We start from the raw sequence: 27,409 nt of genomic DNA, 5'->3' as shown, positions 1-27,409 counted from the left end.
TGAACCTTGGCTCTAACTGTTCTGTTCTACACCAGTTATTCCAACGCTACAATCAGAGGAATGGACTACAGAAATACAATGAAGAGAGTGTGAAGTCAGTACAGTACAGCCACATCTATATATTTTGCTATAAAAATAAATAAATAAGGGAATCGATGTCAGGATTTGTAGCTGTGACGGGAAAAGGAAGTGTAACACTTCTCCATGTTATTGTGACCTTAAAACAGAATGTAAAAATACACTTCCTGTGATTGAAAATGTAATTAATACCAACAGATCTGACATGGGACATACAGTATCACAGTTATGTATAAAATACAGCAACATTGTACTTCAATGTATTGCTTATACACATCACATTGTTGGGATAAACCAGATGTACATTTTCTGTTGGACATTGGACAATAAAATTATATTATTCATATAAAAGCATACAAAACATTTCTTCCATGGACAACTGTTATGGAATCGATACCAAACAACCCACCAATGTCCTTAAACACAGAAACCAAAGCCCACTCAATAGCAAATAAGGATAAAAAGGATAATGGCAAAGGAAATGTCAGAATATTCTGCCACACTCTGCTTTGAGAGGGAGAGGTACAGCCACATCTATATCTGTGTGGTGGGAGGCAGGGATTGAGTGCTGAGCTGTAGACTAAAGGTTTAGGGTGTAGCATTGGATGATTCTGGCAACGCCAGTAGTCCTTGTTGGAAAACCACAAAAGGTTATTTAACATTTACAAACCACAGACATCAATAAACTCCACTACTAGCAATTAAGAAGAAAGTGTGTGGGCTGGTGGGGAGCATCATGGATTGTACACCACAGGGCAGGGCAGTTTCTAAAGTACTATCTGTGTAAAAGAGGCCTAAAGGAATTTAAAAAACATAACAAATTCCTAAGAATCTATAGGAATGCCTATTCTACTCAAGCGTTTATTTCCATTACACAAAGCATCAATGTCTTCTTACCTTGGTAGATACTTATTAGGACCCATATCAGAAAGGTCTTAAAGGACAGAGGTCGACCCTAAGAGAGGAATAGAAAAATAACACATTACATTTAATACAATATAATTATTTATAAATACACTGAGGATAACAGTGAGATTAAATGAAAGCTGAATAGAGTTCAAAATAAATGTGTGTGTATACTGTAGATATACTACTCTGAATGTTATGGAGTTTTATGCAGTACATCATTTTGAAATAATGCATATTATACTGCCATATTCGATAGCTAATAAAGTAATATAATGAAGACAGTGTATTACCTTTAGGAGATCCTTATATAACTCAGGATAGAGCATAGCTACTTCTGACTTCACATCTTTATCCAACACGAGGGAGAACACAGGGAACATGGTGTAGATGGTGGAGTAGCTAGAATAAAGAACATAAATCATTGATCAATTTCCATTAAATAGTTTATGTAAGAAATGAAACACAAAAATTATGTTTTATTTGAGAAGTTACAGTGCCTTGCGAAAGTATTCGGCCCCCTTGAACTTTGCGACCTTTTGCCACATTTCAGGCTTCAAACATAAAGATATAAAACTGTATTTTTTTGTGAAGAATCAACAACAAGTGGGACACAATCATGAAGTGGAACGACATTTATTGGATATTTCAAACTTTTTTAACAAATCAAAAACTGAAAAATTGGGCGTGCAAAATTATTCAGCCGCTTTACTTTCAGTGCAGCAAACTCTCTCCAGAAGTTCAGTGAGGATCTCTGAATGATCCAATGTTGACCTAAATGACTAATGATGATAAATACAATCCACCTGTGTGTAATCAAGTCTCTGTATAAATGCACCTGCACTGTGATAGTCTCAGAGGTCCGTTAAAAAGCGCAGAGAGCATCATGAAGAACAAGGAACACACCAGGCAGGTCCGAGATACTGTTGTGAAGAAGTTTAAAGCCGGATTTGGATACAAAAAGATTTCCCAAGCTTTAAACATCCCAAGGAGCACTGTGCAAGCGATAATATTGAAATGGAAGGAGTATTAGACCACTGCAAATCTACCAAGACCTGGCCGTCCCTCTAAACTTTCAGCTCATACAAGGAGAAGACTGATCAGAGATGCAGCCAAGAGGCCATGATCACTCTGGATGAACTGCAGAGATCTACAGCTGAGGTGGGAGACTCTGTCCATAGGACAACAATCAGTCGTATATTGCACAAATCTGGCCTTTATGGAAGAGTGGCAAGAAGAAAGCCATTTCTTAAAGATATCCATAAAAAGTGTTGTTTAAAGTTTGCCACAAGCCACCTGGGAGACACACCAAACATGTGGAAGAAGGTGCTCTGGTCAGATGAAACCAAAATTGAACTTTTTGGCAACAATGCAAAACGTTATGTTTGGCGTAAAAGCAACACAGCTCATCACCCTGAACACACTGTCAAACATGGTGGTGGCAGCATCATGGTTTGGGCCTGCTTTTCTTCAGCAGGGACAGGGAAGATGGTTAAAATTGATGGGAAGATGGATGGAGCCAAATACAGGACCATTCTGGAAGAAAACCTGATGGAGTCTGCAAAAGACCTGAGACTGGGACGGAGATTTGTCTTCCAACAAGACAATGATCCAAAACATAAAGCAAAATCTACAATGGAATGGTTAAAAAATAAACATATCCAGGTGTTAGAATGGCCAAGTCAAAGTCCAGACTTGAATCCAATCGAGAATCTGTGGAAAGAACTGAAAACTGCTGTTCACAAATGCTCTCCATCCAACCTCACTGAGCTCGAGCTGTTTTGCAAGGAGGAATGGGAAAAAATGTCAGTCTCTCGATGTGCAAAACTTATAGAGACATACCCCAAGCGACTTACAGCTGTAATCGCAGCAAAAGGTGGCGCTACAAAGTATTAACTTAAGGGGGCTGAATAATTTTGCACGCCCAATTTTTCAGTTTTTGATTTGTTAAAAAGGTTTGAAATATCCAATAAATGTCATTCCACTTCATGATTGTGTCCCACTTCTTGTTGATTCTTCACAACAAAATACAGTTTTATATCTTTGTTTGAAGCCTGAAATGTGGCAAAAGGTCGCAAAGTTCAAGGGGGCCAAATACTTTCGCAAGGCACTGTATCCAGGTAAATGTAAAAAAATACAGTTATTATATTTTTCCCTAAATGATTGAACATTTCAGGCATCTAATTTCCTGACATTTCGCTAAATCGATTTGAGCTCCATTCTAAGGCTGAAAAGAGGGTATTTTGATGATGTTTTGATGACTAAGCAGGGTTAAAGTAAATTCATTTTTTTTCTACATTCAACCCAATGCAACAATACGTCAACACAATCTCAATGTCATAGCAATCCGACTAACAGTTGAAATGCCATCCTGATAAGCCACAGCTATTGAGAAAAGATCAGCTCACCCAATAATGAGAAATCCTTGGTAGAGGGGGACAGACGCAAAGTAGAAGACAGAGGAGAAGACAGCCTGGGGGAAGAAGAGATCATGAATGAGTCATCATCATAGCAAAATGGTATTATACTGTGAAAGAGTTAATCTGTGTATATCGGAGGGTTAGAGTTAATTTCAGAATAAATGGTGGATTGGCCGCTATGGGTAAAAATCCAGCACTTGAGAGGAAATTAGAAATACAGTGCATTCGGGAAAGTGTTCAGCCCCTTTGACTTTTTCCATTTTTGTTGTTCTTACAGCCTTATTCTAAAATGTCTTAAATAGTTCCCCCCTCATCAATCTACACACAAGTTTCTCATAATGACAAAGCAAAAACAGGTTCAGAAAATGTAGCAAATTTGTATTGAAAAAAACTAACTGAAATATGACATTATTCAGACCCTTTACTCAGTACTTTGTTGAAGCACCTTTGGCAGCGATTACAGCCTTGAGTCTTCTGGGGTATGACGCTACAAGCTTGGCACACCTCTATTTGGGGAGTTTCTCCCATTCTTCTCTGAAGATCCTCTGTCATGTTGGATGGGGAGCGTCGCTGCACAGCTATTGCAGGTCTCTCCAGAGATGATCGATTGGGTTTAAGTCCTGGCTCTGGCTGGGCCACTCATGGACATTCAGAGACTTGCCCCAAAGCCACTCCTGCGTTGTCTTGGCTGTGTGCTTTGGGTCGTTTTCCTGTTGGAAGGTGAACCTTCGCCCGAGCCTGAGGTCCTGGAGCAGGTTTTCATCAAGGATCGCTCTGTACTTTTCTCCGTTCATCTTTTCCTCAATCCTGACTAGTCTTCCAGCCCCTGCCACTGAAAAACATTCCCACATCATGATGCTGCCACCACCACCATGCTTCACCATCACAGGATGGTGCCTGGTTTCCTCCAAATGTGACGCTTGGCATTCGGCTTACTGCTATTAACCCACACAAACGCATTGAATAACAGATTCACTACACAGAACAGATAGTCCCCCCCAAAAAAATCTAAAGGAAATTTGTTCTGAAGTTTCTGTCCTACAGTACCAGTCACAAGTTTGGACACACCTACTCATTCAAGTGTTTTTATTTTTATTTTTTACTATTTTCTACATTGTAGAATAATAGTGAAGACATCAACTTTTAACAAGGCACACCTGTTAATTGAAATGAATTCCAGGTGATTACCTCATGAAGCTGGTTGAGAGAATGCCAAGAGTGTGCAAAGCTGTCATGAAGGCAAAGAGTGGCTACTATGAAGAATTTAAAATATTTTGATTTGTTTAACACTTTTTTGGTTACCACAAGATTCCATATGTGTTATTTCATAGTTTTGATGTCTTCACTATTATTCTACAATGTGGAAAATAGTAAAAAAAAATGAAAAACCCTGGAATGAGTAGGTGTGTCCAAACTTTTGACTGGCACTGTATATCTGAGAGATATAAGAAAGATCAGGATTTTATTTTTTAACATATTTTTGGCATTAAACAGTCCCCATTTATAGTTCCATTCATTTTTTGAACTAGTACCAAAGGACCTTCAGATGAGTCTTATGAGGCCTGTGGGCGTCCTAGAGCAAAACAACTGACATACGTGTTTGTGAGTATCTCACCTTTCCACAGGGGGGTCATATTAGTGCGTAGCTTCAGACAGAAGTTGGCAGATCGGCTGTACCAGCTTCAGAAAATTCCTAAGATGCTTGTGGGGGGCATAGAGCAAAACGGAGAACAGCATTGTGTCTTTCCATAGAGGGGTCATAATAGTTTCTAGCCAAGGACGCTACAGACGATTTTGTGAGAAGACAGATTTGGGGGGTTTCTCATGGTCTGACAAACATCACACTAGCTCTGTCACCTTTCACAGCAGATGCGGAAGAGCGACAAAAAAAAACTTAAAATTGACCGATTTTTGTGGGGATTTTTTGATTATGCTAATTAGATTCCCACAGGGGAGAGGACATCGACTCTGGGGTTAACAGCAGTGGTTGTGGTCAGTGTTAATCTGAGACACATTGGAGGCCTCCCAAACTAGTCAATGGCCTGGTCTGGGAGACTAGAGGGCTGAAGACCTGGCCTTGTGCTTAGGCTGTGTACTCACTGGGGCTGAGGGGGGGGGGGGGCTGGGGTTGGGGCCCCCCAGAAGAGCTCTGACTCATCCCCCACCCTGCTCCACCTCTCTATGCCTGGCCCAAGGTACTCTCACTACCCACTGGCTCTGGGGCTGCATGGTGACTAGGCTTCCAGGGAAGCTGCTGGCTCTCCCTGTCCTGACACTCCCTATCCTGTTTCACCATTTGGTACCCTAGTCCTGACTCACTCCCCACCTTGTTCCACCATTTGGTACCCTGGTCCTGACTCACTCCCCACCCCGTTCCACCATTTAGTACCCTGGTCCTGACTCACTCCCCAACCTGTTCCACCATTTGGTACCCTGGTCCTGACTCACTCCCCACCCCGTTCCACCATTTAGTACCCTGGTCCTGCTTACCTGCATGGTGCTGATGCACAGGCTCCGGTGGATGACAAACTGGGAGAGGCCGGCGGATCTCTTGTAGCTGTTCCGCCCATGGACCATGAGGAGTCGGCCCAAGTGCTTGAACTGAGTCACAGAGAAGTCCGCAGCCAGCGATGCCTGTTTCCCTTCCTGTCAACCAACAACATTGTGGTGGAATTTTTAAGACATTCTGAGATACATTTAGAAAAGGTTAGCAAAGGTCTTTGGTAACCAGAATAACACTTTTTACGAGTTTATATAAAGAAAGTTTAGAGGAAAAGTTGAAACTACTGCCACTGAGTAAACAAGTTCCCTATTTCTGCCACAGTTAAATCAATATTTACCAACTATTGAGTTGATGTGGAGCTCTGGTCCATAGTTATTGAAGGAGCAAGGTGTCCATAAAGTAAGAACTCTACATGGTTGACCTGTCAGCACTACAGTTCAAGCAGTCCCAATAAGAACAGAATACAATACCACATTGTCAGAAGACAACATCACATTCATTTCCTTTACACCCATGACATGTTTTCACACAGTCAAAAATGATTAATCTGTGCATGATGACATAGTGACAAATGTATGTTAAAAGGTGCTCTGGCCAGAGGGGGGCCAGCTCTCAGGAAACACACGACACAGACAGCAGTGACAGTGTGTGTGTGAAAGCAAAGCAACAGGGCGACAGGGATAGAGATGTTCTTACTTTGCCCTCCACTCCCACGCCACAGTCGGCTTCCTGGATCATGCTGACATCGTTTCCTCCGTCCCCTAAGAGAAAACAAACAGACATCAGTGGAAGTGTCAGGAGGAACACGTCTGTTAATGTGACTCACAGCAGAGAGGGTTTAGTGTGTGTATGTGCGTGTATGTTCGTGTGTCTGTCTGTGTCTGCCTGCCTGCCTGTCTGTGTGTGCGACTCCCTCGATCAGATCTCAATCCTTACCATAAGAAAATACTATGAGGCAAACTGTTTATCAAGTTTATATCATGAAAGCAATACCATCCAATATCTTAAAATGTACAGGTCAGTAACCCTGCAGTTAACTATAATTGGAGAGTTTTAGTGAGCCGATTTGAGAGTAGGCTATTTGTTAACTCTGTAACTCCGTATACTGTAATGTCCCAATAGAGAAAGGCTAGAGAATAGAGAAAGGCTTGGGGCTGACACTGGGCAGACTCACCTACAGCACATGTGAGTTTGCCAGTGCGCTCCTGCAGCAGGCGGACTATCTGGGCCTTCTGGGTCGGAGCACAGCGACAACACACCACGGCAGGACACTGACACGCCAGCTCCATAAACTCATACTCATAGAACTTCAGACACACCTGCAGGAGAAGCAGAGAAACAGACGAGGGTTGAGCAACCACTGGGGCCAACGACCAACTGTGGAGATGTCGGGATCTTTATCATTGATATAGACTCCTTCCTCAACGTCTGTTACATTTATCTAGGCAGTTGTCAATTGAGACTCAAAACAATGCAGCAGTGTGAATGGATAAGACTCAACACTGGCTGACGTTTCTCAAGTGTCTCAGTTAGACTTTAACCAATGTTAGACTGACTATTACCAATACCACAGATACCACCAAAGGCCTCTTCAGTAACAGTGCTTTGGTTTGGTTTACACAGATAAGGTAAAGTATTCAGAGTGAGGACGGTGTTTAGCTTACCTCCAGTGAGTCCCCTGATATGACCAGAGCACAGTCGTGTTTCCTCCTGAAAGCGTTGAGCTCCAGATGGGCCTCTCCTCGTGTCGTCACCTAGGACCACAGACAGTACATGGCTTACCATCATGTCAGAGACACACACAGATAGCTATCTAACCCACAGCAGCAGGAGTAGCTGCTCTCCTGACTGCAACTGTCAACCACACTCTAGATTAGCATCAGGGTGAACTGATCAACTGACAAATGTTGAACATATGTAAGGTGTGAAACCATAAGGACGACCAGGACATGAACCCACTAATACATGGCTGATTTTGTGGCTTTATATAGACTACTATTTCTAATGAAATATGGAGGTTGATTGTGTGGACATTACAATATTGCAAATTGTCTAACCTAAGGTCCATATTAAGAAGAAAACATCCCATAGTTTCTGCAACTGTGTCAAACTTATATGTGGACTCGGAATTCCAAAAATGTGGAACTGGAAATGACAACAAGACATAAATATGTCAACCAATGTTATGCACTGGTATGGCTATAATCCTCTCAAATTGCGTGTTCATACGTCAAGTCATCAACCCAGTGCCATTTGTGTCGAACCAGGAAGCCAATAGCAGATGCCTTGGCTATTGGACCACTCAACAGTCACAGCCCCTGCCTGCCCTCCTCTGCTGGGAGAAGCTAAGGGATTGTTTTCATGCTGTGCCAGCCATTGTTATCCTCTTCCAGTAACAATTGTTGTACGCAAGTCCTAAACTTCCTATGGCAGGCAAGCTTTTTTGCAACTGGACGAAGGCCAAAAGGGAAGTCAACAGACTATCAAAGCAATTGTGCTGTTTGAGAGCTAAGCCTGCAAAACAAATTAGAAAGTTAGGTTCTCTGTCTGTGTTCCCTCAGGAAGTGGTTCAGCTGGTACTCACAGGCCTGTTTCCAGACCTGGGGTCAAATAGCATTTAAAAATTATTCAAATATATGTACTATAAGTGTTTGTTTTAGACTGCCTGTAGTGCTAGTCAAGCACAGACAGCTTAAGTATTTGAACCAATATCAAATAGTATTTGAACCCAGGTCTGGAAGGCTCTGGTCTGGTTGACACTGGCTTGAATGCTTATTCTTGTGAGAGGTGATTTATTGTTGGGCCAGCCAAATAGCCAGCGGATCCAGGCTGGGCTACATGGCTGGGGGACTACATAAGCACAGCTATGGGCCTTCACCACACAGAGGATGGATGTCCGCATGAGGTCAGTGCAGACGACAGGAAACTGTGGATGTTCCGATGAACTAGGAATGACCCCTTATGCTAAAGCAATTTATTCCAATTCACAATAAACATTATATTGAAAGTGCAGTGGTTGAACAGAAAAATGCCCTCTACTGCTTTTCCACTCACCGAATTAAAGATGTGGATTTCCTGGTTGCGGGTCACCAGATGAGCATTCTTAGCCGTGCACGTGGCTGTTTCCAGCTTATCTCCAGTTAACATCCACACCTACACAGGTAAAACAGTTTTAAAATGACATTTCTGTGTGATTAATACGTTTTACATTTCTTATCCACATTCAAACAATGACACAACAACAGTTTCAGAGGGCATAAAGCCCAGGGTTAAATAAAGTGTATTGAAAAAAAGTATGAAAATGTATGCACTCTGGATAAAGCGTCTGCTAAATGACTAAAACGTCAATGTAAAATGTATTGAAGTGAATTGTTGCTAAGGCCGTCTACCCCACTGCCCCGGTGACCCCTGACCTTGATGCCTGCATTACGTAGGATCTCCAGGGTGGGCCGTACGTCAGCCTGCAATTGGTCCTCCACCCCTGTCAAACACAGCAGCTCCATCTCCATCTCCAGGCTCTCGATCACCGTGGCAACCTTCAGAGACCGGTCGTGCACACTCAGCTTGGCCTGGACATATCGGGCCTGTGGAGAAAGTAACGAGAGAAATGTGGTGAATATATTTGGATTGTGAGACATTATCCGAATATAGCATATTGGAGTTTAGCTAGTTTGATTTATTAACTGTCAAACATACAAAATCGTCAAATGTAACATGTTTTGGAAGGAGCAAGTAAATGTCCAGCAGTCTCCAGCTCAGAGGAGATAAAGCAAAAAGCTATCTGAGTGACTCACTCAAGAACACAAGATCTATGCGTGAGTCACCACCGCCCACCAGCCAGCTCTCACAATTATACACTCAGGCAATGGGCCTGGTGGGGCTGCAGGGGAGACACTGCCCATCTGCCCGCCCTCCCACCCTGCATTGAGAATGGGAGTGTGTGTGTGTGTGTGAGAGAGAGAGAGGGATATCCGAGTATCAAACAACACACTTGACATCTTAAGAACAATGGCGAGTATCTGTGGAAACTATTTTGTTTTTGTATTTGTTGTTGTTGGTTTGTTGTTGTTGGCAGGTAGGTAGGCTACCTAGCAGATATAAAAGACTTGAAAGGACATGACAACTCCAAGACAACACCTGGAAAGAGTGTATTTTGTGTAGGACGATAAACAAATTAGTGCTATATTGTCATCCAACACAAATGTACATTTCTGTAATCTCATAAGGAGTGGCACTAATACAGTAAAAACAACACATACAGAGGGAGGTGCAGCAACTAGTAAATTCATGTCATTGTAAGAATATTACCACACCTGGTTTCACAAACCCAGACGTTGATCAAAAGGAATTTCCCTTCTATTTATGACACTATGTGGATGTGCTCAAACCACGATGGATACCCTAAGCTTCAGCCTCACTAATGACTTTGCCAAATGGCTATGACACACTGAAATGTCAAGGTCGCTAACAGTGGGCTTGGTTACTCAGGACAGTCAATTCATTCTCCATCTAAACATCCTCCTCCTTCTGTTGGCTTGGGTTACCGCACAGTCCCATACTCTATGGAACAACGTGACGACAGTTACATTGAAGCTCGACCAAAGATAGTGAGGGCATGCTACCAACCTCAAAGTCTTGGTACTGTTCCTCTGTTAGAGACTTTTTGGAAACGACCAAGACCCTCAGGCCTTCCCTGGCCATATTTCCACACTGGAAGAAAGAGCAAAAGTAACACCAAAACATTAATATCAGAACGTTCAAACATACACAAGGACTGAACCTTCCCAAGAAAGGGAAAATTGACAGCAACACCCTAAAGATGACCACAACACGCTATAATCAATTCATGGTGGTAATTTATTCAAACTAAAATGACGTGTTTTAATAGAGGAAACCAAAAATACCTCTTCTTCCAGCCAATCATTATACTGGACGATGCCTGCCATCACTACGTCTGCACCCTTCATGTAGAAAGTTATTTCTCCTGTAGACTCATCCTGTAAAACAGACCATTCACTGTCATTACCTTAATTCAATGCTTGACAAACAGAAATGAAGAAAAACATTCACATTAATCAATAAGTTGGAATGTATGTGTAGAGATACACATAAAGGATTAGTTTATTATTGTTGGTTGGTTGATAGAAAGGGAAACTTATTTTGGTGTTAATGTTCACAAGGGGTCCAAACATGTCTGAAAATATTTTCTTGAGGAAGCCAAGTTTAATCCCAGCCTTCCTAAAGTAGAGTTATACCAGGTCTATCCAAGCCAACAACAATAGTTAGTCATGCAGACAGCACAGAGACTTAGTCATCGGAGTTCATAGCAGGGTAAAGTCTGTCTTAGATCAGCCTATGTCTTGATAGATAAATGGATCAATGCTCAGGATCAAAAGCCATAAAATGTATCTTAAAAAAGAGCAGTTGGTCCCAAACAGTTGGCCCTACTGATATCAGCTATACAATGGATCTTTCAAAGGAGTAGTTACATCAAAACAGACAGTTGGCCGGCAATCAAGCAAAATACAAATGATCTTCCACAATACATTAGATCAGCTGAGGAAAGCATACACCTCTGGCAACTGTAAAGGGATGACTCAAATTAGAATTATCCTAGTCAGCAGCACTCACTCGAACTATGATTCCCATTCGCTTGCTAACATAGGTGAAAGGGAATATCTGTAGGATGGTGAAGTTCAGGATCTGTCCACTAGGAGTCCTCAGCTGCATGGAGTTCTGGTCCCGTCCGACCAGGGTCAGACCCACACTCTCTGTCCATTGCACCAGCGAAACCTAGCAACAGTTTGGTGAATGGGTGGTTATAAAAATACATACATTTGATAAGGTAAAAGGAGAAAGGACTGTTTTAGCATGAAATGGGTTCATCTTGGTTAACCCAGAACTGAAGTATTGCGTAATTGGTCAGATAGTCAATGAAGTTCTGGGTCCATAGTGTTAAGAGAAGAGATAGAATGAGCGGATCCGGAATGAAAAGCACCAACCTCTCTCTTTGCAATTTACAGGCAAGTCTTTGGGCCAAATGTCCCCTCTCCTTCCAAAATTCAAAAGATGCTAACACCTGCAAAATCATGATTTGTCCAAATAATCAGTGCCGAAAAACCCAAGCACTGGAACTAATGCTGCTGATTTCACACATCCCGTTGTATCATGACAGATCTACAGTACCATTTATGTTTACGTAGTCTTTTCACAAGAGATTAACATGATGTACCTTTTCACAGGACAAATGAAAGAACAGGAAATATAAATCTGAGTAGCACATCAAAGAGCTCTACTTCAGCTCAAATCAATAGTATTGATTTGAGAGTATTGATTGACAAACTAGGAAGACAATTTTAAAAGACAATGCCACATGTTGTTTCTGGTCTCTTTTGAAGGGCACATGAGGATAATGCCAAACAGACGACATTTGGAATGATTGAAAGAGTCACTTTTGGGGGGTGGGGGGGGTCAGAAGTTATTTTTCCCAATAACTTCCAGACCACCAGCACAAGATCAAAAACACAATTCATCCCCCATGCCTACACTGACCGGTCTCTAATTTCAATCTCAGATGGACAGGAAGAGGCATCAATTGGACCCTAAACACTTCCAAAGTCCAGTCCCAAACCAAGCCTCTTCCAGCTAACAAACAATACTTATTTTATGCTAATATTTGGCCTGGGGTGGTCTTGAGCTGAACTCCATAATGATCAACAAAGCTCTGACTACCTTGTGTGTTGGTCATACAAGTTGGGGAGAATGAGGTGTTTGACTTAGTCATGGTAACATTAGTAAGGCTACATTCACTATGGAGATGAGCAGTGAATCGGCCTCCAACCCAACAGCACCACCTAGTCATGGGAATGTCTAGGATTTAATTGAGCTGGATCTGCTACTGGCAAATATCTGGAGTCAAAACCACAGCTTGGCAGAAGCTAAAATTCTTATTGGCCCTGCTTGGAAGTATAACCCTCAGGAAATACTTTATACTCTGCCTTTTTTTTTATAAGAACACACTTCTCTTGAGTCGATATCACAATCAATATATTAGACATAATACATATGATATACTAAATAAGCAGATGTAAAAGCACAAGTTTTGGAATAATATCTCCACACAACAACCAGGACTATTCATTTTGATTTCATTAAAAAACGGGTTATATCTGCCAAACATGTACAGGTAACAGCCAAATAAAGAAAACACTTAGTTTAATGAGGTAAATGAGGGATACAAAGTATATTCAAAACAGGTGCTGCCACACAGGTGTGGAATTAACATCCCATCATGCTTAGAGTGATGTATAAAAATACTGGGCAGGCCCAGTTGCCCATTACTTTGTCTACCATGGTTAGAAGAAGAAATCTCAGTGACTTTGAAAGAGGGGTGATTGTTGGGGCACGTTTGGCAGGAGCGTCAGTGACGAAGACTGCTCAACTTGCTGATGATTCACGATATGCCATAGCCGTCTCAGTCTCCAGATCTCAACCCAATTGAACACTTATGGGTGATTCTGGAGCGGCGCCTGAGACAGTGTTTTCCACCACTATTAACAAAACACCAAACTATGGAATTTCTTGTTGAAGAATGGTGTTTCATACCTCCAATAGTGTTCCAGACACTTGTAGAATCTATGCCAAAGTGCATTGAAGCCGTTCTGGCAGCCCTAACAAGACACTCAGTTGGTATTTCCTTTATTTTGGCAATTACCTATATCACATCCAACAAAGCAAGTTAGATAAATGGCTTACGATTATAAACCATGCATGCAACTGCCACTGACATTGTGACCACTACCACCGGCAGCCAACAGTCAACACCATATCTATATATAGACTTCCTGAGAAGCCATAGGAAAGCAAACTGAATTTGAGCCAAGATCATATCAAGCGGATACAATATACCTATTTTATCAATTGCAAAAATATTCAATCAAGAAAGGGAATAGCAACACATTGACTTATATTGTAACCTGTGAGAAATCTTGGAACAGGCCAGGAGCTTCAAGACTCATACATATTTGCGCGAGAAAAAAAAAAGTGCTTGTATTGCATGAAGTTGAGCATACAATAAGCCACAGCTCACCATAAAAACAAAAGCTGTGGGCCATATCAAAGTATCTAATACTAAGGTAGGAGATTCAAAGAGGGAATAGGTTAGCTGAAATCCAATAGACTGGGGAGCACATTAAGGAAATGTGTATTTACACTACGGGAACTGGATCAAGGTGAATTCCTCCTCAGCCTTCCTCCTGGACTTCAAATGATTCATAGCGATCAATGACATAGCTAGGTACACGTGTCATTTGTCTCCTCAAGGTTTCCTTCAAAGGCAGCAGGTAGTCCACGGCAACAACCGCTAAGGGTTCAAACTTCAAAATCACTTGAAGTGACCCTCTCCATCATTTAACTTGGACTCTATTATTCTACTGTCGCAATACCTAGTAACAATTCCCTTTAACCTTCCTGAGGGTGTTGAGTAGACAACTCACATTTTTCCCAGGCAATTTTTTGTACAGTGCCTTGCGAAAGTATTCGGCCCCCTTAAACTTTGCGACCTTTTGCCACATTTCAGGCTTCAAACATAAAGATATAAAACTGTATTTTTTTGTGAAGAATCAACAACAAGTGGGACACAATCATGAAGTGGAACGACATTTATTGGATATTTCAAACTTTTTTAACAAATCAAAAACTGAAAAATTGGGCGTGCAAAATTATTCAGCCCCCTTAAGTTAATACTTTGTAGCGCCACCTTTTGCTGCGATTACAGCTGTAAGTCGCTTGGGGTATGTCTCTATCAGTTTTGCACATCGAGAGACTGAAATGTTTTCCCATTCCTCCTTGCAAAACAGCTCGAGCTCAGTGAAGTTGGATGGAGAGCATTTGTGAACAGCAGTTTTCAGTTCTTTCCACAGATTCTCGATTGGATTCAGGACTGGACTTTGACTTGGCCATTCTAACACCTGGATATGTTTATTTTTGAACCATTCCATTGTAGATTTTGCTTTATGTTTTGGATCATTGTCTTGTTGGAAGACAAATCTCCGTCCCAGTCTCAGGTCTTTTGCAGACTCCATCAGGTTTTCTTCCAGAATGGTCCTGTATTTGGCTCCATCCATCTTCCCATCAATTTTAACCATCTTCCTTGTCCCTGCTGAAGAAAAGCAGGCCCAAACCATGATGCTGCCACCACCATGTTTGACAGTGGGGATGGTGTATTCAGGGTGATGAGCTGTGTTGCTTTTACGCCAAACATAACGTTTTGCATTGTTGCCAAAAAGTTCAATTTTGGTTTCATCTGACCAGAGCAGCTTCTTCCACATGTTTGGTGTGTCTCCCAGGTGGCTTGTGGCAAACTTTAAACGACACTTTTTATGGATATCTTTAAGAAATGGCTTTCTTCTTGCCACTCTTCCATAAAGGCCAGATTTGTGCAATATACGACTGATTGTTGTCCTATGGACAGAGTCTCCCACCTCAGCTGTAGATCTCTGCAGTTCATCCAGAGTGATCATGGGCCTCTTGGCTGCATCTCTGATCAGTCTTCTCCTTGTATGAGCTGAAAGTTTAGAGGGACGGCCAGGTTTTGGTAGATTTGCAGTGGTCTGATACTCCTTCCATTTCAATATTATCGCTTGCACAGTGCTCCTTGGGATGTTTAAAGCTTGGGAAATCTTTTTGTATCCAAATCCGGCTTTAAACTTCTTCACAACAGTATCTCGGACCTGCCTGGTGTGTTCCTTGTTCTTCATGATGCTCTCTGCGCTTTTAACGGACCTCTGAGACTATCACAGTGCAGGTGCATTTATACGGAGACTTGATTACACACAGGTGGATTGTATTTATCATCATTAGTCATTTAGGTCAACATTGGATCATTCAGAGATCCTCACTGAACTTCTGGAGAGAGTTTGCTGCACTGAAAGTAAAGGGGCTGAATAATTTTGCACGCCTAATTTTTCAGTTTTTGATTTGTTAAAAAAGTTTGAAATATCCAATAAATGTCGTTCCACTTCATGATTGTGTCCCACTTGTTGTTGATTCTTCACAAAAAAATACAGTTTTATATCTTTATGTTTGAAGCCTGAAATGTGGCAAAAGGTCGCAAAGTTTAAGGGGGCCGAATACTTTCGCAAGGCACTGTATATGTTGGTCTACTGTATCTTTAACAAAAAACAATATTATAACCTCGCAGAGCAAATGTCAACTGTTAATTAATTATTTGTATAAAACACTAACAACCCCTGGTTGCTATATTTTTGGACAGTTATGTCTAGTAGTTAGGGTGAGCCGTCGTGTACCTCGTCTGGGCTGGCAGCCTGGTAAACCCTACAGGTGTCCTCATAATGCTGCTCTGCCTCGGCCTGGTCCGTCACGCCATTGGCCTCGTACGCGGGCGTCACACAGTGCACCAGGGCGATGGCCTTCACCGCCTCATGCACACGGCTGCTGATGGTCTTACGAACCTTAGTGGCTGCCGGAACTCTGGATGCTGGGAGGTCATGAGAGGGCTGTGGGGTGGAAGGTGCAGAAAATAAAAGTTAGCCGACTGAGTTGGAGCATCTGTCTACCTGCAAGGTTTTCAATAATTAGTAGAGCGTTTTTTAATAATAAACTTTTTTTCTCAGCCATGGATTGACAAACAGTCATCACATTAATAAATTATTAGTGGGGAATATATACTGTAATGTATATATACAGTACATGTACCTGTGAGCTGCCTGATTCAGTAACTATGGCATTAAAGTATATGGAATATATGCGTTTTGTAGTGCTAAAACATAACACTTCTCTGAACTTACTCAGTTCTAAAATGACTACTAACCAAGTCATTTAACTAATCCTACCCTATTCATTCATACCAACCACAGAAAGTAAACACAACCAGGTGTGTAACAAAATAAGAAATATGAACAATTAGCTTTAGTATCTTGCTGCTGCTATTTTTAGGCTGGGGGTTGTGTTTCCACAGGGGTTAATAGTGGAGTCATTAAACTAGGGCAGGTCAGTGCTAGTGGGCTCTGGGGCTAGTGGCTAATCCGGTTTCCTTCTCCACTAACCTCTGGTGTCAAAGGGACAAAGAATGTCATTAGGGGTCAGGAAGCATTCAGCCAAACAATAATCACTTAGCTGATATGCTGTCCAAAAGATATGCCCTAAAGACAAGGGTTGTTATTGGTTTTCACACAGAATTCTTTTGAGTTTTCAAGCATCGACTGTCTCACCAATTAGTAATTCATTGCCCACAGCCCATATGGACAGATGCAGAGCCACAGGTCTACATAGAGAGTTTGGCAATTGTCGTTTCTGTCAATGACGCTCTATGTGCGCCACAACTATCTCAATATGGCTCAGTGGTGATGATTATTGTTTACCTGTGTGTAGGCACTGAACACGTGGCTCTGCACCTCGTCCATGGAGTCCATTCCATAGGCCACCGTTCCAAGATGGAGGCGACGGAACACCATCTCATTCTGGGTAAGAGTCCCTGCATCAAACACACAACCACAATTTATACTATTTGTAGCATTTCTACTGATCAAGGGGTTATTTGCACTGGTGTCAGAAGTGTTGGAAGCGAGATGGTAGTGCTGGTGTTAAAATGATTATAATAATTTAAACATAGTGATTTTTAAACAGTCTATAGTACAGTCACACTATGATCTACAAGTCAAGTATCTTTCCATGCTGTCAGTGTCCTGACTGTCTTCACACTTTAAAAGCCCCCCTCTCTGTAGCTAGTATTTCAGGATGACCTGAGAAGCCCCTACAGCACCTACATTAGACTGACCTTTGACCCCTAGGCCTCATCGCCCTGATCATGGACAGGCTTGCCCTAGCACTCATAATGAACATAACCTTAGCAAATATTCAACACTATCAACTCTCATATGACAGACTGACATGTTGGGGCAATGTCCTCTTCTGACTACTAAAACAAGATACAGGCATTTGGCATTGTCTTATATTGTAGCACTAGCCACTACTCGTCCTGTGCACTACAACATTTAGCAGTTTTCTGCAAACCTTATACTTTACTGTCATGTTTTATTACCATAGTTACATATTATGTGAATTGACTAAGCTGACAGTTTATGGAGGCACTCTTACCTCTTAAGCTCAACACAGAGTCCACAGCCACACAGCCGCGATAGTCCGGCAGTCAATAATTACATATTTATGTCTATAAACCACAAAAGTAGCAGACCTGTTTTGTCAGTGAGCAGGTAGGAGATGCGTCCCAGTTGTTCAGGTATAGTGCTGGCCCTGACCACCGTACCAGGGATCTTAGAGTCTCTTCTGATCATCCAGCTGAACACCATCTTACCCATGTCCAGGTTCACACGCAAGCTGGATAGACAAAGTTCACATTTTATTCATTTAATAAAATGTGGATATTAATGGGTTTAGGTTGTCCATCAAACATGCGCATAAGGATATGTAGAAACAATTCAGCAAGGGTAGATTTTATGTAAATGTAGGCCTCAACTGAAAATACCAACTTTTGGTCTTAAACCTGCTGTTAAATGTTGTTAAATATGCATTTATTAATTGCTCATTTAAATTAAATAGAAAGTGTGTTAAACTCCTACCTGATGGGGACAATGTTGGAGAAAAGCAGCAGGAAGCGGAAGATCTGCAGATACCAACGGCCGGCAAAGTGTTGGAGGGCCACCATGACCAGAGACACCACCACCAAAGCCCCAAACAGGATCTTGGTTAAACAGTTCACTTCCAGGTCAAATAGGCCAACCTATAAGAGATGATAAATGAGAATGACATCAGGCAGTACATGTCAAAACACTCTAAACACAATATTATTGAACAACTGTTGAAATGATATGATTATTTGAGTATTGGTAGTGGTTTACTTTACAGTACATAAATTGAGCAGGGTATTTTCTTTTTTTAAGACCTTAAAAAAAAGGTAACACAGTAATAAACTATGAATTACCATGGAAACAGTACCGTAAAATATAGTTCTACCAGAATATTTGCATGAGTTCATGTACTAAAGGAAAGCGTCATGTGCAGGATGTTTGACATTACTATACCTTGTGCCTTGGGTCTGAGGTGTTCATCACACTCCGGAGTTCCTTGCCTGTGTAAATAACTACTCCTACCACAGTGCCTACAGAGACAGAACATTCAAGTAATGGACTGAAACTTTTAAACCGACAAGTTTCGAATCATAAACCATACCATATAATAAAGCATGTAGAAGACTTCCCTTGATGTGAATGCATGTTTTGAAATGTATAATGACAGTAGTACATGAGAGTTTGCCAATTTGCCAAATGACTACCGTATGCTATATACAGTAGATTAGACTCTGAAATCTCTATGTAGTGTTTTTTCCCTTTAGGGAAACGTTGTCTTTTATGGTTAACTACCCCGAACTAGTTTTAAATGACCAAATGTCTGATTGCGCCGGTGTGTGTGTGTGTAGGACAAATCATCAGCACATCAAGCGTGGAGGAAGTAATGCCTCATCACTGCTCTAGCAATAGATGGAGGGAGAGAGGGATGGAGGAAGGGCTGGTACTGCTTCCTTCCATGTTTTAGCTGCTTCAGTGGAGAGAAAGAGCACACCACTGGGGGAGTTGGTATTTACCAGAGGCGATGACAGTGCTGGCCCAAAGGGTATTCTCAATACTGAGACTCTCATTGACTGGAGGGTCTCCATCCTCCTAAAGCACAGCACAGAGGACACAAAACACAGACAGAGTATGGAACATTACTCCATGAAAACAGAAAGTCCTTCATCAAAGTTCACTATATATGGTGGCAATTGTCTTTATGCATGTCTTAAACAAGAAAAGTAAAATATAATTGTTCAGGCCCTAACACTCACCCTGGTGAAAGTGCCAATAAAGTTGTGGATGTCAATGTTTGGTTCCTCTGCATACACATAGGATCTGATCTGGAGAAGATCCTGGAGGAGCAATCACAACATGGTCACTTATCAATAAGCGATAAAAATTCCAAGAACATCCCCCAAAAACATGAGATGTGGCATTACTTTACTACATTTTTCTGCAGTCAGTGCCGTGCCAACATCGTATTCTACTAAAAGATAGATCAGCCATCTGGTCTGGTGACTCACAGCAGCAGTGGGCAGCCTCTGAGTACAGGCCACTGGGTGGCGTAGTTTCCAGTCCGTCTCTCCGTCCAGTTGGTCAGTACGCAGGAAGCAGGAGCCTAGAACAAGGCAGAAGTGAGGAAAATAACTGATCCAGAATGGAGTCAGACACCTCTAGGGGGCACCGTTGTGTAGGCTTTAGAGATTGCAGAAGCATTCAGAGTTATAGGGCCTCCATGGTACAAATAACTACATTCTGTCCATCTAAAAAACGAAATGTGTTACCCTATGTAAATAATGATAATTTACAAACTTGTACATTTTGTCACATGCGTCAACTTCTAGTATTCTTTTATTTGGTGCATCCTTCATCCCCTCTATCTTTCAACATAAACATATCTTACCAAATGACTTACTGCAAAATAGTGCTCAAATATGAATGGTGCCCAACTGCACATTACTCTGGGGATCAACAAGAAAGTGAAGAGGTATCCATGCCAACCCAACTCTCATCCCCCCACAGCCTCCAGTAACCCTAGTTCCTCCTGGTCTGCGTCATCCTGCCTGCCTGTCTATAGCTCAGAACACTGGGCCTAGCTAACCTCTTCATAATTGACCTAATGGCCTCCATGTGTCAGAGAGATAACCAACTAACCACTCTTTCCAGTAAAATAAACATGTTGTTTTTCCTCCCCCCACAGGAAAGCACAACCACAAATAAGCATGCTTCATCTAGTTTGTTTTACTCCAAATCAAGATAATAAAAGTGTAAGGTTGTCGTACTCCAAATGTTTTATTGCATGTTTCCGATGGATCCTAACAGCTGCTAGTTATCGAGGGGGTGGTGGTGTACTTGTTTAGAAAACAACAAGCCTGGTGAAGATGGCATTGTTTTGCATGGGAGCAATTCATTCTGTTTCTGTCACCACTCTTTCAAATCTCATCCAATAACAAATTTGTTTATTCAGATTAGGCTCAGTCTTTGTACCTTGGTTCCCCAGTTTTCTCTTTGCATTTTATATGTTCTTTCTATTCTACACTCTGCCTGTCTTGGGGATTTTCCTTAGGAATTAACTTGCAATTTAAAAGACAAAAATGGTCAGGGGAAATGAATGGACCATGCTTCTTCTGTCTTCTACCACAACCCGTCCCCCCAACCACCACTTTGAACGATAGCCTACTGGACCCAATTACAATTTAGACATTGTTGCACTTCCTGTCCTGGCTCTAGGCTAATCCCTTCACCTCACCACCCTTTTTAAACATGCCATTACCCTAACTATCCTGTTTTGGAGATTTGAATGAATGACCAGCAGATGTTTACCATTTCTTTCAGAGGTCCTTAAGAAGATCATGTCAGCAGGAACTCGCTGGTTCTACAAAGGCAGAAATAAAGAAAAACACGACTTCAACTTGCATCCTGTTCTTCTAAACCCCCCCCCCCCCCCCCCCCCCCCTATAACTGTGGACGTTCAGACTTTTGCTTTAATGTGCTACATTACCTGCATTCAGCTAGTCACAATAATAATCCCTGCAGCAAATCATCCAGCCTTACCCTGAATAGGAGCCTGACCAGGCTTTACACTCTGTTTGACCCAGACTCCACTGTGACTGAATCCTGGTCAGCGTAATTGGAAGATGAATTCTCAACACTATTTAAGTTGACAGATTTCAAAACATTGAGTTGGACATTGATTATTTTAAGTGGTCGATGGGTTTAATAAAGATTCACTGTGGCACTTCAGATCCATGCGGTGGTACACATTTTGAATGTTATTTAAAAAAAATAATGTTTTAACAGATTTCAAAATCAGAAGATCATAACAATTCAGAGTTCGATTTACTTTCAATGTCTGTCTCCTCGTTCATGGATAAAAAATCTACAATGTATAAAGAGAACAACGTGTGACCTATCCTTCAAAGACTCCCAGAATCCACTCTTTCTACAGTAGCCAGTAAAAAATACTGTTAGGAGTTGGAATGTCTATTAGAATTACTTAAGATACTTTTAACAACATAGTGGCGGCAGGTAGCCTAGTGGTTAGAGCATTGGGCCAATAACCGAAAGGTCGCTAACTCGAATCCCCAAGCTACAAGGTGAAAAATCTTTTGATGTGCCCTTGAGCAAGGCACTTAACCCTAATTGCTCCAAGGTCCCTGTTGATAATGGCTGACCCTGGCCATGACCCCACTCCAAGGGGGAGTTGGAATATGCAAAAAAAATCAATTTCACACATGCATATAATACATACTTGTACATGTGAAATAGGACAAATATAACCTACTAAATTATATTTTATTATAATGTTACCAGTGATGATGCCATTTGTGACGCTAATTTGAATGGCACAATTGATTGCCTTGTTTTAACTTTCCCACATGGATATGCCAACTTAATGGCGTTTTAAGTGAACTATCTGGTAAGAATGCATTGGTATTTTCTGGGTGGTCTATATCCTACTAATCTCGGCTAACCCAGAACTTTAATCTTGCGTAATTGGTCAGATGCTCGATTAAGTTCTGGGTCCATACGTGTTAAGAGAAGAGATAGAAAACAACGAGCAGAACCGAAATGAAGAGCTCCCTCTCTCTTTGCAAGTTACGGGCAAGTTTTTGGGCCAAATGTCCCCTCTCCTTCCAAAATTCAAAAGATGCTAACACCTGCAAAATCGTGATTTGTCCAAATAACCAGTGATGAAAAACCCAAGCACTGGAACTAATGCTGCCGATCTCACACATCCCGTTTTATCATGACAGATCTACAGTACCATTTATGTAGCCTGTCCACGAGAGATTAATATCCTACAAGTGTTGCTTCAATTTTTTTTGTCAGTGTCATCAATAATCCAAATGTCAAATGTTTGGTTTTCTGATCCAATTAAGTTCATTTAAAGTTTGTGTCAGTTACGTCTGCATTGAGCTTGACAGACTCAAGCTCAGAAACATTGATCACAAGATTACAAAATCTTTAACTCCTTTCACCTCAAGTCACCAGTCTAGCAGATTAACAGACCAATCATTATTTGTCATATTTGGCAACTTTGCTATCCTGTTATGTAGTTTGCCTAATACATTGATGCAGTTGGGGTGAAATCTATAAAGTGATTCAAACCTTTTCCACGATTATAAGGTCTCCAACTTGAATGCCACTACTTTTCACCTTCACAGTGCCTGAAATAAAAACAAACGTAAAATTAATATTCAATAAGCGTTTTCAGATTGCAGAATGTTGAGTTGACTAAATTCAGTTTGAAAATCATAATGGTATTGTGGTTAGATCAGAAATTAATGATGAATGCTGTTTTATGGACATTCCATTCCTCTTAGGAGAGGAAGAATAGAGTAAAACAACCCAAACAAGTAGATCTAAAACATCCATGTAAACATTCACATGGCTCACACAGGTTTTTTATGAAAGTGCGACATCCTGGTACCATTAACGTCACTCAAAGACACTGTTAAAACACTAGTCTTCATTCTCCCTACTTCTCTTCTCATGGCCCATACATACAGAAACACTATTCAGCTCACTGTTTACGCCAAACTGTCTCCTCCAGGATACCTTGCAAATGTAGACAACTGTTGTTGTAGATTTCCTTCCACTAAATGTGGGGGGGAAAGTAATTTTCCATGTAGGCCTTCAGATCTGAAAGAATGTTGGGAAGGTGGGGGGAGTTGAGCCTTTTCTCTCATTCCATTTGGAATGAACAGGCAAAATTGTTTGGAGCGGGTCACTCACCCTTGACCTTTGCTGTGACCTCATGCTTTTGCATATGTAATACATTAATATTGCTATGCATTTAGGTTTATTGGGCTTGAAAACCCATTCTGTTTCACTTGGTTTTATTATCTGAGTTTAGTCTACTTTATACACAAATCTGCTAACACAAACTAAACTTTCCCAATAAGCTTCAGAAATAATTGGTCAGAAGTCAAAATACTAAGGAGAAAGAAACTACTTTAAAATTATGAATCATACATTCCTACAGGATGATGCAAAAATCCTTGGTGGACGACTGACATCAAAACATAAATGAACAGCATGTTTTGCTCTCGAGTAGCTACTTTCTCAAAGCAAAACAATCTACAGGCATTTAATACCATTATCTCTAACAAGACAAGCCACTGAGGCCACTATCATGGAAGCAACCATTTATTGTGTTTATTGATAAAACAAGCTGCCAGATCAAAGGGGAAAAGTGCTGAAAACCGCAAGAGGTCTCCAGGTTTTTATTGCTAGTAGCACTTTATTCCAAGCCCTCTTGTGTACACTTTTACATCCCTGCTTTGAATTAGCCATCACTCCCCTCCCACCCAGGACCCACTCCCCTGTCAGCTTAGACAGGACCGGACCAAGCTCATACAGTTATAACTGGACTGGAGACCAGGGTTGGGGTTAATTCCAAAAATTCAATTCAATTCCCTCTCCCAGGAAATTCCATTTCATTCAAATTCCAGGTCAGTCTTTGCATTCAGAGCTAATTAAATTCCTCTCAATTTCAATGTTAGGTAAATTCCAATAATTCAATATTATCACTAACAATTCCACAAATTCCAATTAGAACTAAATTCCCTCCGGCTTTCAGGCTGATCATGTCACTGTTCAGACTGCTTCACTATATGGGAAATATAGAAATACAAGTTAAAATAAATCTTGCAATCAACTTTTGATTCTAAATGTATTAATTCCATTCACTGGGAAATCCAATTCAAGTCAATTCCAAGGATTACATGTGTTTGCAATTCCAATTCAAACAGTCCAAACAGTCTAAATCCAATACTATTTCAATTCCATAACATGAAGATGGTTGAAATTCGAATTCAAGAATTTAACTGGAATTTCAAATTAAATTTGAATAGACCCCAACTCTATTGGAGACACCCACTATTCAGGTACTTGTATTATATTGAATAGAAGCATCAGAAAACTACTGTAGGTCATTAATTGGTTGGAGTGGTTACATTGGACCTGTTTATAAAACATATTTATGTTGTTGTTTATTCTTCTTATTGGGTACCAACTGCAAACAAAATCTTACCTCTTATTGAGAGCTTACTATATATCTGTGAATTCACTTCTTTGTCTCGACAATAACATCTGATCTCTTCAACTGCTTCTCTCAAAATGGTAATAATCAAAACAATTCCCTGAAATACAAAAATACAAGACAAACCTTCTAAATGTGTAAATTTACAACAAGTATCTTGTTTTAAAGCAAGTGATTGATGGATCATGTGAATACTTGATGCTATATTACTTTGACAAAATGCTACACTGCTTACCAAAGGAACCCAGTAGGTGTACAGAGCACCTAGCCTGAGCTCATTGACAAACTGAGAACAGGCCAGGAGCAGAAAGTACAAGTTGAAGAAGTACTTGAACTGATTAAACAGCACCTGAGAAAACAAAACAGAACAATATGATTTCACATAAATCAGCCAACCACAAATATGTATGTACATTAGTGGCATTATAATACACTGCTCAAAAAAATAAAGGGAACACTTAAACAACACAATGTAACTCCAAGTCAATCACACTTCTGTGAAATCAAACTCTCCACTTAGGAAGCAACACTGATTGACAATAAATGTCACATGCTGTTGTGCAAATGGAATAGACAACAGGTGGAAATTATAGGCAATTAGCAAGACACCCCCAATAAAGGAGTGGTTCTGCAGGTGGGGACCACAGACCACTTCTCAGTTCCTATGCTTCCTGGCTGATGTTTTGGTCACTTTTGAATGCTGGCGGTGCTTTCACTCTAGGGGTAGCATGAGACGCAGTCTACAACCCACACAAGTGGCTCAGGTAGTGCAGCTCATCAATGCGAGCTGTGGCAAGAAGGTTTGCTGTGTCTGTCAGCGTAGTGTCCAGAGCATGGAGGCGCTACCAGGAGACAGGCCAGTACATCAGGAGACGTGGAGGAGGCCGTAGGAGGGCAACAACCCAGCAGCAGGACCGCTACCTCCGCCTTTGTGCAAGGAGGAGCAGGAAGAGCACTGCCAGAGCCCTGCAAAATGACCTCCAGCAGGCCACAAATGTGCATGTGTCTGCTCAAACGGTCAGAAACAGACTCCATGAGGGTGGTATGAGGGCTGGACGTCCACAGGTGGGGGTTGTGCTTACAGCCCAACACCGTGCAGGACGTTTGGCATTTGCCAGAGAACACCAAGATTGGCAAATTCGCCACTGGCGCCCTGTGTTCTTCACAGATGAAAGCAGGTTCACAATGAGCACATGTGACAGACGTGACAAGAGTCTGGAGATGCCGTGGAGAACGTTCTGCTGCCTGCAACATCCTCCAGCATGACCGGTTTGGCGGTGGGTCCGTCATGGTGTGGGGTGGCATTTCTTTGGGGGGACGCACAGCCCCCCATGTGCTCGCCAGAGGTAGCCTGACTGCCATTAGGTACCGAGATGAGATCCTCAGACCCCTTGTGAGACCATATGCTGGTGCGGTTGGCCCTGGGTTCCTCCTAATGCAAGACAATGCTAGACCTCATGTGGCTGGAGTGTGTCAGCAGAACCTGCAAGAGGAAGGCATTGATGCTATGGACTAGCCCGCCCGTTCCCCAAACCTGAATCCAATTGAGCACATCTGGGACATCATGTCTTGCTCCATACACCAACGCCACGTTGCACCACAGACTGTCCAGGAGTTGGCGGATGCTTTAGTCCAGGTCTGGGGGGTGTATTGGGGGGGGGGGGGGGGGAGAGATCCCTCAGGAGACCATCCGCCACCTCATCAGGAGCATGCCCAGGCGTTGTAGGGAGGTCATACAGGCACGTGGAGGGCCACACACACTACTGAGACTCATTTTTACTTGTTTTAAGGACATTACATCAAAGTTGGATCAGCCTGTAGTGTGGTTTTCCACTTTCACTTTGAGTGTGACTCCAAATCCAGACCTCCATGGGTTGATACATTTGATTTCCATTGATAATTTGTGTGATTTTGTTGTCAGAACATTCAACTATGTAAAGAAAATATTTCATTCATTCAGATCTAGGATGTGTGATTTTAGTGTTCCCTTTATTTTTTTGAGCAGTGTACATGCACGTGACAAGATATTGATCACTAAGGGTTCAGTTGAGACAAAAATAAGCTTATAGTTTCATAGACATATCCACACACAAACACACATTCTAATATACAGTACCAGTCAAAAGTTTGGACACACCTACTCATTCAAGGGTGTTTTATTTATTTGGACAATTTTCTACATTGTAGAATAATAGTGAAGACATCAAAACTATGAAGTAACACATATGAATCATGTAGTAAACCAAAATATACTCTATTTGAGATTCTTCAAAGTAGCCTATCTTTGCCTTAACGACAGCTTTGCACACTCTTGGCATTCTCTCAAACAGCTTCATGAGGAATGTTTTTCCAACAGTCTTGAAGG

At 41.5% G+C, this 27,409-nt stretch overlaps 1 protein-coding gene across 4 annotated transcripts in view; it reads right to left on the bottom strand.

The window, feature by feature from the left end:
* Positions 1 to 27,409, bottom strand: part of LOC110532617 (putative phospholipid-transporting ATPase IIA) — a 42,062-nt gene that overhangs the window by 6,265 nt on the left and 8,388 nt on the right. For 3 of the 4 annotated variants that reach the window (XM_021616670.3, XM_090185146.1, XM_090185147.1), the window contains 24 exons: positions 25,280 to 25,393; positions 25,036 to 25,144; positions 23,109 to 23,167; positions 21,321 to 21,372; positions 20,021 to 20,115; positions 19,769 to 19,849; positions 19,529 to 19,604; positions 18,969 to 19,045; positions 18,507 to 18,667; positions 18,122 to 18,264; positions 17,289 to 17,401; positions 16,215 to 16,424; positions 11,539 to 11,700; positions 10,812 to 10,904; positions 10,534 to 10,617; positions 9,321 to 9,491; positions 8,962 to 9,060; positions 7,572 to 7,661; positions 7,082 to 7,226; positions 6,604 to 6,668; positions 5,895 to 6,050; positions 3,393 to 3,457; positions 1,278 to 1,386; positions 976 to 1,033 (listed from right to left, as the gene is read on the bottom strand). In XM_021616670.3, coding sequence (XP_021472345.2) covers positions 976 to 1,033; positions 1,278 to 1,386; positions 3,393 to 3,457; positions 5,895 to 6,050; positions 6,604 to 6,668; positions 7,082 to 7,226; positions 7,572 to 7,661; positions 8,962 to 9,060; positions 9,321 to 9,491; positions 10,534 to 10,617; positions 10,812 to 10,904; positions 11,539 to 11,700; positions 16,215 to 16,424; positions 17,289 to 17,401; positions 18,122 to 18,264; positions 18,507 to 18,667; positions 18,969 to 19,045; positions 19,529 to 19,604; positions 19,769 to 19,849; positions 20,021 to 20,115; positions 21,321 to 21,372; positions 23,109 to 23,167; positions 25,036 to 25,144; positions 25,280 to 25,393 — 2,587 coding nt within the window. Of the gene's footprint in view, positions 1 to 975; positions 1,034 to 1,277; positions 1,387 to 3,392; positions 3,458 to 5,019; positions 6,051 to 6,603; positions 6,669 to 7,081; positions 7,227 to 7,571; positions 7,662 to 8,961; positions 9,061 to 9,320; positions 9,492 to 10,533; positions 10,618 to 10,811; positions 10,905 to 11,538; positions 11,701 to 16,214; positions 16,425 to 17,288; positions 17,402 to 18,121; positions 18,265 to 18,506; positions 18,668 to 18,968; positions 19,046 to 19,528; positions 19,605 to 19,768; positions 19,850 to 20,020; positions 20,116 to 21,320; positions 21,373 to 23,108; positions 23,168 to 25,035; positions 25,145 to 25,279; positions 25,394 to 27,409 lie in introns of all 4 variants that reach the window. The other variant, XR_016483398.1, reaches the window with a different exon arrangement.

Source organism: Oncorhynchus mykiss, chromosome 9 (assembly GCF_057628025.1).
Source record: "Oncorhynchus mykiss isolate SJ-2025 chromosome 9, ASM5762802v1, whole genome shotgun sequence".
Taxonomy (NCBI): Eukaryota; Metazoa; Chordata; class Actinopteri; order Salmoniformes; family Salmonidae; genus Oncorhynchus; species Oncorhynchus mykiss.
Note: the sequence above shows the minus strand (reverse complement) of the source record. Positions and strands in the feature narration are given on the sequence as shown.